The sequence below is a fragment of the Lasioglossum baleicum genome, chromosome 3 (assembly GCF_051020765.1).
Source record: "Lasioglossum baleicum chromosome 3, iyLasBale1, whole genome shotgun sequence".
Classification (NCBI taxonomy): Eukaryota; Metazoa; Arthropoda; class Insecta; order Hymenoptera; family Halictidae; genus Lasioglossum; species Lasioglossum baleicum.
In genome coordinates, this window is record NC_134931.1 from 16,966,790 (window position 1) to 16,983,341 (window position 16,552).

The 16,552-nt window shown below is 39.1% G+C and overlaps 1 protein-coding gene across 7 annotated transcripts in view; it reads left to right on the forward strand.

Annotated features, from left to right (window-relative positions):
- Positions 1–16,552, forward strand: part of LOC143207334 (uncharacterized) — a 37,555-nt gene that overhangs the window by 15,737 nt on the left and 5,266 nt on the right. For all 7 annotated transcript variants that reach the window (XM_076420691.1, XM_076420696.1, XM_076420693.1 and 4 more), the window contains exons 2-11: positions 942–1,009; positions 1,970–2,189; positions 3,787–4,003; positions 7,421–7,591; positions 10,630–10,701; positions 10,778–10,858; positions 12,441–12,530; positions 12,616–12,723; positions 13,983–14,196; positions 16,247–16,425. In XM_076420691.1, the coding sequence (XP_076276806.1) occupies positions 961–1,009; positions 1,970–2,189; positions 3,787–4,003; positions 7,421–7,591; positions 10,630–10,701; positions 10,778–10,858; positions 12,441–12,530; positions 12,616–12,723; positions 13,983–14,196; positions 16,247–16,425 (1,401 nt within the window). In that variant the 5' untranslated portion in view covers positions 942–960. The remainder of the gene's footprint in view (positions 1–941; positions 1,010–1,969; positions 2,190–3,786; positions 4,004–7,420; positions 7,592–10,629; positions 10,702–10,777; positions 10,859–12,440; positions 12,531–12,615; positions 12,724–13,982; positions 14,197–16,246; positions 16,426–16,552) is intronic.

Below are 16,552 nucleotides of genomic sequence, written 5' to 3' on the forward strand. Positions count from 1 at the left end.
ATTCGATCGTCACGTCACGAGACTCACCCTGCACAATAGTGAACTATTCAAATGAAGGTCAAATGTTTTGATACCTTCTAAGGAGTGATTCCTGAGGTTTTTTTTTACTCGAAGTATTTTTTTTCTTTGCAACAATTTCATTGTTGGTTTCTGAATAAGTCAATTAAGTTGACATTTCTTGGACCAGTTTTAGGCTTTCGGTTTTGTGCATCGTTCAACTTCGGTGTATATCATACTAAATTTTGTTCCGAAGTGCAACATGTAGCTATAAATACGTGCAAAACAGTGGGATAGTAATTCTGAACGTTTTCATCCATCCATAAATGTAATTAGACTTTTATATGTATAGAAATTGTTAACAAATTATTAACCTGAAAAGAGAAAAGTATTAAGTCGGAAAGAAAGTTCTTGCGGTTTTTAACTAAAATCAATATCACAAAAACCGTAAGAACTTTCTTTCCGACCTAATAGATTTTTTGGTGCGAACAGTTTAGACATAGACTGTATTGAAGCTAATTTTTTGTCGCCATCTGTAAAACAATATAAAGTTGAGTACAGTGAATCCTTGATCTAAGAAGACGGAAACCGTAGGATCTACGAAAAACAAATATCCCCTTCTCTGTGAGGCATATCCCGCCCGGGGCCAAGAAACTCGAGCTGCTTCGATCGCCGAGCAGTGTAAAGTGTAAACATGCCGCGTAATCCGACACGAGGAAAGGATATGTAGGTACTTATGAACCACTACTAATCCAATTTCAAAACTTCTTTATTTTTCAATAGTAGAACTACAGGATCTAAGAAACAGCACAGACCCTAAGGTTTCTCTCTCTCTCTCTCTGTTACATACGACAAATATGTAGATCAAAGGTTTACTGTACATCTATTACATGTACAAATTCATACTATGTATACATACAGTTAATTCGATGTTGTTTCTACAGGAATACATCACACCTGCGAATGTACTTCTCAATATGGATGTTTGTGCTTGCGCAATTCAAAAATATTCGTAAGTGTTTCTTTATACGCTATATTTTTCTACGTCGATTACGTACTACATTGTACTAGTTGTTATAGAGGTAGACGCAATGCTTTTTCTCTTTTGTTAATTATACGATACCGATTGTTTGTTTCCACAGCAATCTTCATTAAATGATTCCGACAAAACATCAGTGTTGGAATAGATAGAAAAATTTAATATTTTAAATAAAATCATGACATTAGTGACTATAAAAGAAACGTGGTAATAAAAGTGTGGAACGCCCATGAGGATTACGTCAATATATTTTACCGCTCCACGCTTTTATTTTTATAGTCCAGTGGTGGCGATCCTACGACACGCGAGTCAGATACTGACCCACGAAGGCCTTGAAAGTGACCCACGCGTTTATTGTAATATTGACCTGCAAAAGTTAAAATTATATAAATCAAAAAGGAAACTGGAACCTTTTTTTGATTATTTCAAAAGTGAGAACCGAAAAGATTCAAGTGTCAAATGTCACCAACGTAAACGCCCGCATACGTAACATCACTACAAAATTCAATTTCATTTTCTTCTGATTCACCTCGATATCAGAGCATTCCATTGGTATATTGTTCACTTTTTGCAACAGTTCAGAGATTTGCAATCGTTACGTCATTTTTAGGGCTTGTAAAATATCGTTATATAAAAAAGAATTAGGTCCTGTTCCAACGACTGTGGTACATACAAAATGACCGCTTAAAACAACATTGATGACTATGTTATGTTACATTCCGGCTAAATAGGTGATGCAAATAGGTGAGCGTGTTAAAAGATATTTGTATACGTGATTTATAAACAAGACAGAACAACAGAAAGGCAAATACGGTTGAGGCATGGTTGAGATGGGATTTTGTTGACAAAAGAAAACGTGGTAATGAAGAAGCATGTTGGCGATAGTTCAATATTTTGATGTAAACTACATTGCTGTTCACATTTTTGTCGCAGACTTTACAATTGGGGAGGAAATGGTGTTGGATTCACCGCGAGGACCATGCGAAGGTCAGAATCGCACCGAAGACGATCTTCGGACATTCGATTTTATCAGCAAGCTAAGATTGGATCCCTTAGAAACGCATGACATCGGTCTAACACGAGTTAGAGGTAGCAATCGCATGCAAACTGCCTACAGATTGGGAAAGGATACCGACGTTACTTCGCCAACAAAGTACAATTCAATCTGTTATTTTATTACGGTGCTTGTTTATTGAATGTGAATCTCCGAATAAGGGTCTGTGCTACATTTTAGTCGAAATTCAATTAATAGCATAACGTGATTCTACAGTTTCTGTAGGTTATTTTAGTGTACAGGGCCGTCTAGGTAAATCCGGAAAAGTCATAGAGAAAAACGATTCAAAGTAAAAAAAAATATCAATATATTCTAATCTCATTTGGTACAACAGTAGAAAATGATATTTACAATGGAATTACTCAGTTGGCCAGCCCGTTCACCTGATTTAAGTCACCTTGACTTTTTTCTGTGGGGTTATTTGAAAGATAGAATTTATTCAAATCCCATAGATTCTGTAGAGAATCTGAGAGAAAGAATCATACTGGAATGTGCAGCAATAACTGCAGATAATTTAAACGCAGTTATGCAAACAATAAAAATACGTTATAAGAAATGTTTAGAGTTTAGAATGTAATGGAGAAGCGTTTGAGCATCTTCTTCAATAAAGACATTTTTTGAAAATATCTCGAGATCTAATAATTTTTTTGCCATGTGTACCCTAATCATTTTTTACGTAGAATGAACAGAAGAATCGATCTGTGTAAAAAACAAGATGCATTTCTATTCAAAGAAATGATGCAATTGTTAATTGCACATGCACTGCTGCATCTAAAAAAAATTTAAAGGCCTACAGATGTAGTTCTCTTCGAACCGTTTATCTTTCTCCTTCGGCATTTTTTTGTAAATGCAATAATAACGTAGTTATGACTTGTAACAATTGCGTGAATCAACCTGTATATATTTTCAAACTTAACAATGTACAATGAAACGATGAGGTTCGAGGTAAAAGGGGTAAAAGTTGTTTCGGTTCGTGCGACTTTCGTGATCTGATTTTTCGCGTTGTGTATAAGGTCGACTCGGCGTCTTTCCTTATTGGTTATCTTAAAAATGGATGGGGACGAAAAAGTGATTGCTATTGGTGAGTGGGTGGTGCATATTGGTCGTAGGAGTAGGAGCGCTTTGGTAAAACTATGTTTGGGCTATGGAAATTATTAGGTGCGAATGATATGGGAAAACGATACGGAAACTAAAGTGTTGCTTATGGCTTATACAAAGATTGCCCTGTCAATGGTCGTGGTTCGCTCTCGAGACGGTCCCGAAGTGGTGTCCGATGACACCCAAACTCTGGGACCGTCGCGTCGAGTGTTTCGGTTATATTGCAGCGGACCGTGTCTAAATCTCACGTTCGGTCTGCTCGAGACCGAACACGAAGTCTAACAGATATGAATGTTATGCCTTTCTTTTTAAATGGAATAAAATATGATTCGTTTGTGTAAGCATTAAAATAAATGTGTAGCCATACAAGAAATATAAATTTTCTTTTCTCTCTTCTACGACATTTTCGGGGATAGAGACGTTTTCAACCACTGTAACTGCAAAGAAAATGACACGGCAAGGAGTTAAACCGCGCTGCCTCAGATAGTCGGAAATGTAGCATAGAACCTTAGTCGAGATTCGCATTCAACTGCCAAAATGAATCGATTCCAAACCTCGAACCGTTACATTGAACTTTTTTTTCCTCGATTCGCGCCAGGGACATACTTCCAAACGATTTGCCAGAGGAGTTCAGTATAGTCTGCACGTTCAGAGCCAGGAAACTGCCAAAATATACTTGGCATATTATCAGAATCATCGACATGGAAAACGAGCCCCAGTTTTTGATAGCAGCGAACTCAAAAACCCTGACCCTGGACGTTTCCATGAAAGACCTACAAGGAGAACTGCAGACGGTGTCATTTCCAGCGGAACGCGTAAGTGAAGTTCTACGTTTCTAGTATTTTACAAATCTTTTTCGGAGTACCGTAACACATTTACTACAGTCGACGAATGAGACGAAAATATTATTTTGTTCATTCCCTTCCGCTGACGAAAAATCTGTTTCTATTTATAAAAAAAATGAAGGAAACCTTAAAATCTTTGGAACTCTTTCATCTACGAAAAAACGATCTGTTACTGTTATATTTCGGTCTTCTTTATTATGAAAAACTTTGATTGATAAAGTTTTCTGTAAGTAACATTTAAAAAAAACACTGCGGGATAGTGACCACTTGAAACCATTCAAATTACACATAAAAAATCTTGTCAAAATTGAAGAAATTATATTGAGGTTTACACTGAAGTGAGACACCCAGTATACATTATAATTAACTTTATAAGCACTTCCGCTTCTACAAATCAGAACGAATACACGTATTTGTGAAACATTTTGATCTTCTCCGACTTTATTTTTGTTAATATTCGTGGTATAATATATTGATACACCTAATAAAGAACGATTTCTCGGGAAAGGTAAATAAATAAAAGAAATAAAGCGTTTTTTTGTCCTCCTCTCACGCTATGCATATCAGCAAAACATGATTAAATATCCGGAAGCGGAGCGTATCTCTCTTAACGTCGAGTGCACTGTCAACGGAGACCCAGTTTAAAGCGAACAGCACTTAAAAGTGTCATCGACGATGGCATGATGATGAAAACGGCCCGAGAGAAATCACGGCCTCTAATGCTTCGAATCGAAGTTCTGTCCGACATGTCAAGCAGACTCTTTGTCAAACATTACTCGCGAACCGCGTGGGTGTATAAACTGCATCGCGGTTAGGATACCGGGAAATCGTGTCACAGGCTGTTGCGCAAATATCGTAGGAAATAGGTCTAAGGTTTTTGCAGGTCATATCTGTGCGACAGAGACGAAGTCGGTATTAGTTTAGTCACTTCTCTTCCGTTTTCGTTTCGTAGCAACCAATTCTGCGATTATCTTCGTGCTTACTCTCTTAATATTTTGCTAAATTCACTCTTATAATGAGTGTAGCCCACGGTGTGATACAGTAAATTCTCCGTTTCTGACGCTACTAGATTGAATACAAATTTTCGTGAGTATATGATATATGGGGGTTCTAATTAACTTCCCAATTCACGGGAGAGCGGTACCGCAGAGCGCTATTGCGCAAGCATATATTGCGTCATATTTTTTTCTAAGAAGAACGGTATTGCACAAGCATATTTTACGTCATATTTTTTTCGAAGAAATTAGACCGAGCATATTTTTGCAAAATCAGCATATTTTTCAATGCACCCATGGTTTTCGAAGGACAGTATCCCACGGGGACACATGCACGACGTTACTTGGTTCACCTTGAAACGTGTTCGAACGTGTTTCGCGGTACCTTCTGTTTTCGATGTAAGAAAAAGAGACCATTCGCAATGTAAGAGAGAGAGAGTTTCTACTTCACTATTTTCAGAGCGGTATACAGTTTCTCTTATCTTGAGGATATTTTGCTGAGTCATCATACCCCTTATCTTTAAGGGGTATCATATTTCAGCAACTATTTCAGCAGTTCAGCAACTATTCCGCTCTAAGGTATGCCTTGACCTGGAAACGTGTCTGAACGTGTTTCGAAATATAATACCCCTTAAAGATAAGGAGTAAGAATATACCTAGAAACGTGTCCGAACGGGTTTCGAAATATAATACCCCTTAAAGATAAGGAGTAAGAATAAACCCCCTCTCTTTCTCTCGCTCTCTGGAAAGATAAGAGGTATGCTGACTCAGCAAAATATGCTCAATAGCGCTCTAAGGTATGCCCTTGACCTAGAAACGTGTTCGAACGAAACGTGTCCGAACGTGTTTCGAAATATAATACCCCTTAAAGATAAGGAGTAAGAATACACCCTCTGTCTTTCTCTCGCTCTCTGAAAAGATAATTACTCGGCAAAAATATGTTCAATACCGCTCTAAGGTATGCCTTTGACTTAGAAACGTGTCCGAACGTGTTTCGAAATATGATACCCCTTAAAGATAAGGGGTAAGAATATACCCCCTCTCTTTCTCTCGCTCTCTGGAAAGATAAGAGGTATGATGACTCAGCAAAATATGCCCTTGACCTAGAAACGTGTTCGAACGAAACGTGTCCGAACGTGTTTCGAAATATAATACCCCTTAAAGATAAGGAGTAAGAAAATATACCCCTCTCTTTCTCTCGCTCTCTGGAAAGATAAGAGGTATGATGACTCAGCAAAATATGCCCTTGACCTAGAAACGTGTTCGAACGAAACGTGTCCGAACGTGTTTCGAAATATAATACCCCTTAAAGATAAGGAGTAAGAAAATATACCCCTCTCTTTCTCTCGCTCTCTGGAAAGATAAGAGGTATGATGACTCAGCAAAATATGCCCTTGACCTAGAAACGTGTTCGAACGAAACGTGTCCGAACGTGTTTCGAAATATGATACCCCTTAAAGATAAGGGGTATGATGACTCAGCAAAATATGCTCAAGATAAGAGAAACTCTATACCCCTCTGAAAACAGTGAAGTAGAAACTCTCTCTCTCTCTCTTACATTGCGAATGGCCTCTCTCTCTTACATCGAAAAAATGTACCGCGAAACACGTTCGAACACGTTTCAAGGTGAACCAAGTAACGTCGTGCACGTGACCCCGTGGGAAACTGTCCTTCGAAAACCATGGGTGCATTGAAAAATATGCTGACTTTGCAAAAATATACTCGCTGTAATTTCTTCGAAAAAAATATGACGTAAAATATGCTTGTGCAATACCGCTCTTCTTAGAAAAAAATATGACGCAATATACAGGGTGTCCCAAAATCCCTTCAACAACCGGAAATGGGAGGTTTCTGAGATCATCTGAAGCAACATTTTCCTTTGCAAAAATGTTATCCGCGGCTTTGTTTAAAAGTTATTAACGAAAAACAAGGACCAATCAGAGCGCAACCTAGACGCGACTTGGCACAGTCGGCCAATAGACAGTTGGCGCACCGGTCCGATTGTGCCAACTCGCGTCTAGGTCGCGCTCTGATTGGTCCGTGTTTTTCGTTAATAACTCCTAAACAAAGCAACGAATAACATTTTTGCAGAGGAAAATGTTGTCTCAGGAACCTCCTATTTCCGGCTGTTGAAGGAATTTTGGGACACCCTGTATGCTTACGCAATAGCGCTCTGCGGTACCGCTCTCCCGTGAATTGGGAAGTGAATTAGAACCCCCATATGTACATATATCATCTACTTTCGTGTTTGTACGTTTTCCATCGATCAATTGCGATGTCTATGTGTGAAAGTTGAATTGCAATGGCTTCTGATAGTTAGAAAAATTAAATACGTTTTTTGATAATGCTTATTAATGCTCGAGATTTTGTGATCTTTGTTGGATTAAAACAGATATTTGACAAGGAGTGGCACAAAGTTAGTATCGGAGCATTCAAGGGTCGACTGGTGGCCCACATCGACTGCGAGAACGCCGGCGAGCAACCGTTGAGACCACGAGGACCAATTAAAGTGGATGGGAAAATCTCCATATCGAAGATCTCCCAGAGCGTAGTTACAGTACCGGTAAGTTCGATCATGCACCTCGGAAATTGCGCACATTACGGTATGTAGTAGGGAGTGCGATAAGATCTGGTAGTGTTGTTAACAGGGAATGGGTACTGGTTACTCAATTTCAATCGACGCGACGCGCGACGACGCAATTACCGGGTGCCTTTGTGCCTTAAAGTCGATGGACATTGTCTGTGGTATGCAGAGTTGTTTACCAAACTTGACCATCTTAACGCTAGAACTACCAACAGTTAAGACGAAGCTATTTCTACCAAAACCAGTCAAAATATCTGGTCTTCAAAAAATACGTAATTGTCACAGAATATTCATCGTCAAAGTAAGATCCGTAGCAGAGGGAAACTGCCTTGCCGACCTGGCGATTCCATTACCTGGTCATTACCATAATTAACAGATTGTTTGAAGAATCGCGCATGAATACACATGTCCCCATAAATCGACCAGATCGCGAAGAGCTCGCTCTCTTCTGTGCCCTTTCACCGCTCTGCAAACAACTCTCTCGTGTTATAAAGTCTTGTAATATTACTCGTCACTGGCGCTCCTTTTTTGTGTACAGTTATTGGCTGCGGACTGTAGCTCCGCATACCATTTTTCATACAAATAGGAAAGCACGATGTTATATTTATTGTTTAAATGAAATAATCAAGATATAAATGTATAATCAATGTGTGTATTTATTGCGTGTTTTATGAAAAATACGGAACAGAACATTAGTTTAGATAATAATCCTAAGTTCAAACAAAAACCGTATTTTAGACGAAGAAGTTTATAAAAGAAAAGCTATAGAGATGAGTGTGCGATATGTTCTGGTTGGACAGGAAAGAATCAGAAGTAGGTGAACTGTAGAATTCCGTCTACGGAAAATATTGGGGCATTGGCTTTTGACCGATGAACGCCTTTAGTTCGGTTATTAGAATTATGCAACGCCCACAAGCTGATGCGTTGTTTTAAGAGTAAACACTTGGTGGAATCGTCCCAAGGAAGACGACGCCAAATTGCCTTGTATATCCGAAGCTGATCCATAAATTACGGGCCCCTTAGCGCTACATGAGGGCCTATGCTATTTCAAATGCCATTGAGCGCGGAACGTCTCGAGCTGATTTCTTCACGAAAATTCGCTGTCGTTTTCCTGCCGTACTTGGGTACGTTTCATAAGAGAAATAGAATCCAAAAACTGCTGAAACAAGTTCTGAACTGTAAACTGTGTATAGAAATATTACAAATCAATAACGTATTCCAAGTATCAATGTATTTGTAATCATTATTTAATTAATTAATTAATTTATTTATTATATTTATGGTACTATTTATTGAACAGTACTTGGTAATTGTTACAATGATCGAGAATTTTTTGTTACAGAAAGACTTTCAGTTTTATAGTTTGTAAGTTCTGTTCTACCTAAAACTGTTGTTTTCAAGAATTTTGCTTTATCTCTTCTTGGCAGAAGTTATACAGTAAAAATGTTCTTTAAAACCATTTGACGGTGCATATTTTGAACTGAACCGATGAAAAGGTTGCACAATTCTTTTGATGTTCGCTTAACACCGCATTTCTGTTACGTAACTATCCATCCGACAATGAGTTCCACAGAAAAATATAACGAAACATCTTTAGGGGAATCCAATTTTGTGAAACTCAGAAGTTGTAGACTGTGTGATCAAACCGCGAATAAATAGGCGCACGCGATTGCCGTAGAGAGATGGTTGTGACATGTGACAAAAGGGTATGCTTGCGGTTTGCCGCGATACAAACGTGTCTGAAGAATGCCGCAATTAAGAAGCACTTAATTAATAAACACTTTATGTAATGAACAAGGCTGACAGTAAGACGTAACTGGAACAAGCTAGATTTAGCGCGACACTCAAATACTGGAATTGTAACGAACGTACAAGAACCTAGTGATGGTAGGTATTATTAGCCCATTTCTTCCAGTAAGAGATAAGAAACGAAATAGGGTCGTTCCGCTGGGGTTACTCTGGGATCGTCGACAACTCATCTCACCGACTCTGTTTTCATCAACATGATTTGACCTTAGAGTCTACGGCTTAGACTTTAGACTGCTTTAGACCATATACACACAGTGACTCCCAAAAAAATTCGGACACTGGGTATAACTAACTTTATGATTGGATAATTCGATTGTTGATTAAGCAATCGCCCTGGGAATTGTTTCTAGCAATAAAACATTTATTAATGTTGATAAACATATATGTTTTTTTTTAAAAATATACATACGTTTCATAATAAAAATTATTAAACGAAATAATGTACCATTTGTGGCTCACAAAAATATTCGGACACGTATTAATTTTTCTATTTAGCATTGTGTGTAATTTAGCATTACAAAATTTGTTAGTACTTCGTGGAATAACCATTTTGTTTCAGGACATGGCTTAGCCTGTTTGGCATATTGTTTGTAATTTTTTTTTAAATAGTCAACAGTTATATTTGACCACTCAGTTGAAAGTCTTTGTTTCAATTCGGCTATCGATTTAATTGGGGTTTTTCGAATTTTTCTGTCTAATTCATCCCATTTTTCGATAGGATTAAGAACCGGTGATTGGGGCGGCGGATGAAGAATTTTACAAAATATCAGGAAATTCTGATTTTACACAACAGGTTGCGCAATTAGTCAATCACTATCATTCACGATCAATCATGTTGCGCAATAGGCATTGTTGCGCAAAATGCTTGATCGTGAATAGGCCGCTTTAATTGGACTTCATAGCATAGGACTTACGTATTTACCAGAAAAAAGTCATGAAAATAAATTCGAAAGGCTCAAAACATAATGCAATTGAACCGATGTCCTATGGCAAAGTTTTAGTGATCAAAACTTTAAACAGCAATATCTCGAGAGTGAAAGTATGTGACACATGCGACGTTCTTTCTGAAAATCACAATCATTTCTCACAATCATTGAAATGAGTTCCGTTATGTGTCGTCAGAATTAAATTAACCATGCAAAACATGTTCATTGCAACTGTTCAGAGCTTTAATACTCATTCTAACGTTTCTTGAAATGGTCGCGCAGATCGATATACAGTGGATGGTCTTGAATTGTGACCCTGCAAGATCGGCGCGAGAAACCTGCGAGGAACTGCCGGTATGTCTACATATAGAGTTCATACGCAACTTGGCAATCCATTAAGACCCCACGGTTGTAATTAACGTAATTGCAGAAGAGTCGCAGCAGTCCTTCATTACCTCAGCCCTGTGAAATTATCTGTCCACAAGGGCCACCAGGAATTAATGGCACAAACGTGAGTCACATTTTTTCTGTATTCGTAAACACTTTTTTCTCAAATTTACCCTTTGCACTCGGAGCTATTTTAACTCGAAAATTAAACATTTCTTCCGAACTAGAACAATTCCATCCTGTATGATTTTTTTTTCATTTTATGGATATAAAATTGACATAACACCTCATACAATACTTGAATGTTTAGTAATTGATTAGATAGCAACTTATTTAATAACGTGAACAATATTTTGGATAATGGTATAGCAATTTTTGTGGTGACAGAGAGAGAGAGAGAGGGAGAGAGAGAGAGAGAGAGAGAGAGAGTCACCACCCGAATGCTAAGGGTTAAGCAACCTCCTATACATACAGGGGGATTTAAATGGAACACCCAAATATCTCCACCGTCAATGTTTTTATGAAAAAGTGCTCAGGACAAAGTTGCAATGTCTTAGGGAGCACATGCAGCGGTGAGGTTATTTTTTCATCCTGGGTGGATTTTTGTGTGTTCGAGACTTTGAAGTCTCTGGAAAAATAACCATACCGCTGCATGTATCCCCTAAAATATTACAACTACATATACAGGGTGGGGCATTTATCTCATACAGCCCTGCAATGACGGGTGGTACTTGTCGGTACCCTTCAAGTGAACATTCGTATTTTGTCAACGGTCGTGCGTATGTTTCGGGCCTAAACTAAACTAAGCAGCTATGTAGATTTATCTAGAGTAGCTCTGTTCGTTTATCTAGGACGGTTCCTGCCAGTGATGATATTGAACACCTTTTCGTTATCCGTAACAGATGTATTAAAAAATACCTCATTCCGTTTAAAAAAATGAAGATGACCTTGGAATGACCTTGAAAACATAATGAAAATTTTAAATGTATATAACTGCTGCATCAGTCCCTCCTTGGCAAACTTTTTGTTTGAAATATTTTTTTCTCTGGAATTCAGTTTCCGATATATTCCAGGTGGCCAGGATAAATGCACCACCCTGTAGGAATAAGTGGACTTGAAGGGAATCAACTTCCACGTGTTCTATTCTTGGCAGGAACGACTGAATTCTTTATTCGGTTAGAGTTGCTACAAATGACTTTGCTGATCGCCGGACTAGACTCCACATCATCAGCATCCACATCATCCAATTAGATACTTTCTCGGGGACAACTTGCGCCCCCTATTACTTGCGCCCTTGGCGCGCTTTTACCTGAACGCGAACGCTTACCTGCCTAGCTTAGCGGTCCCCTCGGGAAGTCAAGGTTACCAGCACGAGCTGTTGAGGGCGAAATTAAAAAAAGTCTAGTTGCCAATACGTACCATAATAAAACTCTAAAACTTTCGCTACGACGAGTTCCTCAGAAACAGCTGTGGGACAATGCGGTTCATAAACTCGCCCGACCATTTGCACGTCAAATGTCGCTGATTGTACCGATGGCCACTACGCAACTTTATCCTGAGCATCTTTTCCTTAAAATCATGAATAACAAAGATATTGGGGTGTTCTCATATAAATGACTCACTCTGTATACCTGCATTTATAGGTTATTGTTATTGTCACCTTTCCAACGACTACATCATTATGTAGTCAAAACCTTCTTTTTCAGGGTTTTCCCGGTCCACCCGGGCCAATAGGTCAAGCCGGTCCAATCGGTAAACCGGGTCCACCTGGGCCTCCAGGGGAGAAAGGAACAATCGTGCGTAGTCATAAATACGTTCAATTCCATCGTGACTTTTTACCATTATTATTATGGCCGTGTTATATTACTTCCACGATTTTAGGGCCCACAAGGATTGACCGGAGCACGAGGTTTTATGGGGCTACCTGGCCCTAAAGGATCTATTGGGTTAATTGGACCCCCTGGCCCAAAGGGAGAAGACGGTGAACGAGTACGTTCATTGACTTAAATGTGTATTGCAGTTTTCTTTCGACATGAGACGACGATGTTTTTTTCGCAACATATTATACATATATGTATATGTATACAGGGTGTTCCCTCTAATGCGACGCCCGATTTTTCACTCAATTGCAGCCATCTGACAAAAAAAAGGTTTACAACCAGAGTTGTAGGGTATGGAGTGCACAATAGATGTCGGTAAAAAAATGTTTAAAAGCAATTTCTTTTCATGGCGGAATCGAAGTCACCTTGGGTCTTACAAATAACAACACATATCTTTTTTGTTACCACTATTCAGTCAGCAACCTGCTCGATTTTGGACTAGCATCTGTGTCCTCAGAAGTATCGCTTTCTGCTGGCAGAAAGAGCCGGCATCTGCCCGGCACAAGCTGACGGCAGATACGGAGGCAGGCCTGCCAAAACTGGTCGATTTTTTAACTCTCCGTCTTCTATCCTTCCACTATCCTATTCCAGCACCATGAGCATACTCCAACATCCCACACTAAGACCGTAGACTGGTCATGTATTAATCTGGTCATTAGAGAGGGGATATAACTGTATTCCCCTCAATTTCCCTGTCTCGTGACACTGGGCAGATTTGAGGGCAAGCCTGCCTTCATATCTGCCGTCAGCTTGTGCTGGCAGGATGTGCTGTCCAAAATGAAGCAGATTCCGACCATCCTCAGCGTCGAGGAGCGGGTGTAGATCTGGCTCGAGCGAGAGTGTGGTGGCAGTCTCATGAAAATGTATCACTCGACAGCCATGATAGGCGGCAGCACTGTCTACAGTCTGCAGTGCTGCCGCCTATCGTGGCTGTCGAGTGATATCACTCATTTTCATGAGACTGCGACAGCTACATGCTACCGAATAATGCAAATTACGCCCCGGAAACGTAAAAGTAGGCCACTTTGGGAAGTTTGCACGCTAGATTGATCTGTTATCTAGCAATTGAGACTACGTAGGGGTCCCAAATGTGCATTAGCGAGACGTAATTCGTCGGAAGCCGGACCCTTGCAATCTTCGTGTGCGGATACAGCGTATAGCGGTGTGTGAGTATGTCTCCACACTTTCGCTCGAGCCAGATCTACACCCATAATGCTCGCCATCTGCTGGCATCGTACGATTGCAGGCTGTGCCCGATATCTGCTCGAGGCAGGCCTGGCTGACTGGGTAGGGTCGTCTTATATCGATGGAAAACTGTATTCTGAAAGTAATCGATGCTAGTATTTACGTTCGTTTTATTCCCAATAGGGGGATATGGGATTTCCTGGGCTGAAGGGAGACCAGGGCCTTCCAGGACCACAGGGACATCCTGGTTTACCGGGCCCACCTGGGAATGTTACTGATTACAGCGATATTTTATCGCGATACTGGGTTCCGTCAAATCCGCAAAGCTATCCAGGCGAAAAAGGCTCGAAGGGCGACCAAGGCGAGCGTGGCGATAAAGGAGAACGAGGTCAAAATGGTACCCATTGTCATTCATTCTTAGGGCACCATCGGTCACTCATCCTTCTTGATCTGGGATCTAAATGCGATTAGGTTAATTCATCCGATAAGTAATCCTCGAAGTGCCGCGTAAACTAATTCAATCTCGTTAGAATCGCTCGGAATTGTACGTGTCCCACGTGCACAATGATTCACCGCTAAACGCATTATACACGTCCGTCTCTCGATGAACGTAAGGCGCTTTGTCCGATTCAGCAAAACTGTGTAAACTCGTTAATTCTGTGATTCTGGTATCGATTCTATTACAGAAAATACTTGATTACAGTGAGGACACATTGATCACATTTATCGATTTAAGTAATATTGTGACACATTGCTGTATAATACATACGTAGTTGTATTATGAAAGTTGAGTAGATTCTATCTGGATCAAGTGCTTTCATTGCTAGTTCCCTGGGAATGAACGATAAATCGAACGATTAGCAGAACGAGTCTGTTAATGCGCTAATTCCAATGTTTGAAAAGGTCGCTGACACTTAAGAGGAAATCATTCCCTTTAATAAAGTGTGTCAACATTCATGTACTTAAAGGTCGAGCGCAACCGTTTGTACAGCTTTAACTTCCCGAGTATTTCCACTTGCCCCATCACCCCCTCATTCTGATTTTTGCTTCGAGTATTAAATTCGTAGGTATACAGTGACTCCTATTAATATTCGGACGCTTTAGAAAAGAAACGATAACTTTTTTAGTATTGGACTATACGATTTCGCTTAATAACCATAGCAGTCGAAGAAGCGACGTAAACCCAAAAAGCATAAACCACATTCTATCTATCAATTTACTCCTATTCATAATATATATATTTATTTACCATTATAAAAAATACGTTGTTATTATTAATTTTCGCTTGCTGTATCCTATGTCATGCAAAATGGTAAGTCTAATACACAGTTTAGATAACACAAAGACGATGTGCAGAGAGACAAATGCCCAGAGTTGTCGACCTAAATACAGCCATTGAAAGATGATTATAAATCAATTTGTTGCAATCTGTTGCAATGCCCGTAAACTCATTCCATGTATTATTAATCACTGAATGTGTGCCGTTCACGTGATAGAACCGAATAACGTAAGCTCTTAACACGAATCTAATTGTCAGCACTCGAACATTCTGTCATTATTATACAGGGTGTCCTAGACTATCCGTCCACCCCTATTAAAATGCTGGAAAGTGATTTTTATTGAAAACTAAACAAATTTTAGTAATCAATTCGAGTACGCTGCATCGAGTGGTGGTAGTTGCAATTTCTGGTACTAACCGGAAATAGGATTTTAATGGGACCTGTTATTTGTTATTGCATGTTTCATCAGAAAAAACATATTTACATATTTAAATAATGCTGAATTAGATTCAGAAAATTACAAACAATTACAGTTTCGTATTTTTTTAATTATCATATTTATCATACTTCAACAAAAGTCGATATGAAGAAGTCTCTACTTTCGACCACACGGATTTTCCTGGATCTCTTTCGTACTGTCATCACGATTTTCAGGCATTTCTGATGATTTGACAAAACAATATTTCAGATAAAAGTTAATCAGTATTCAGATTTCTACAAATTTCAATTTAAAAAAATTAGAAGTCATCTCCATTTTTACATGTAATTATATACTTTTGACTTCGAAATGTCATATACCTGACGTCAAGACGAATTCAAGGACCAACTTCACTATGGCTTTAAGTCGATGGGGGTATCGAAACAATTTTCTTTCTTCTTTGGATAATATCTCGTTGACTATTAGGTTTAGGACATATGAAGGTCAACACTTTCATACTCAGAATTTTATACTCTATCGATCTACGATATAAAAACTAGGACACTCCGTTTAAAAAAATTAAGGTGACCTTCATATCTCTAAAAATATTACATAAAAACAAAAATTTTTTTGTATCCCATTTTACTATTCAACTTTGTCCTTCAGATATTTGTCACATCTTTAAGAACAACAAAGATATTTGAGGTGGCAACGTAAGGTGACTCACCCTGTATAATTACTTTACTTAGGTTTACCTGGCGCAGCAATTGGTTCTGTAATACCAGGACCACCTGGACCAGAAGGTCCTCCTGGTATACCGGGAGTTGACGGTTCTCCAGGATTCAGGGGCGAACCAGGTCCTGTTGGCCCACAGGGTTTCCCAGGATTGAATGGACAAATTGGTTCTATAGGTTTCCCTGGAGCGCAGGTAAATCGACGTGAACATTATAATAGATTATTACTTTCAATATGCAGGGTGAGTCCGAAGAAACAGAATATCTAAATATCTCCGTTACTTTTCGTTGTACAAAAAAACTTCTTAGGACAAAGTTACA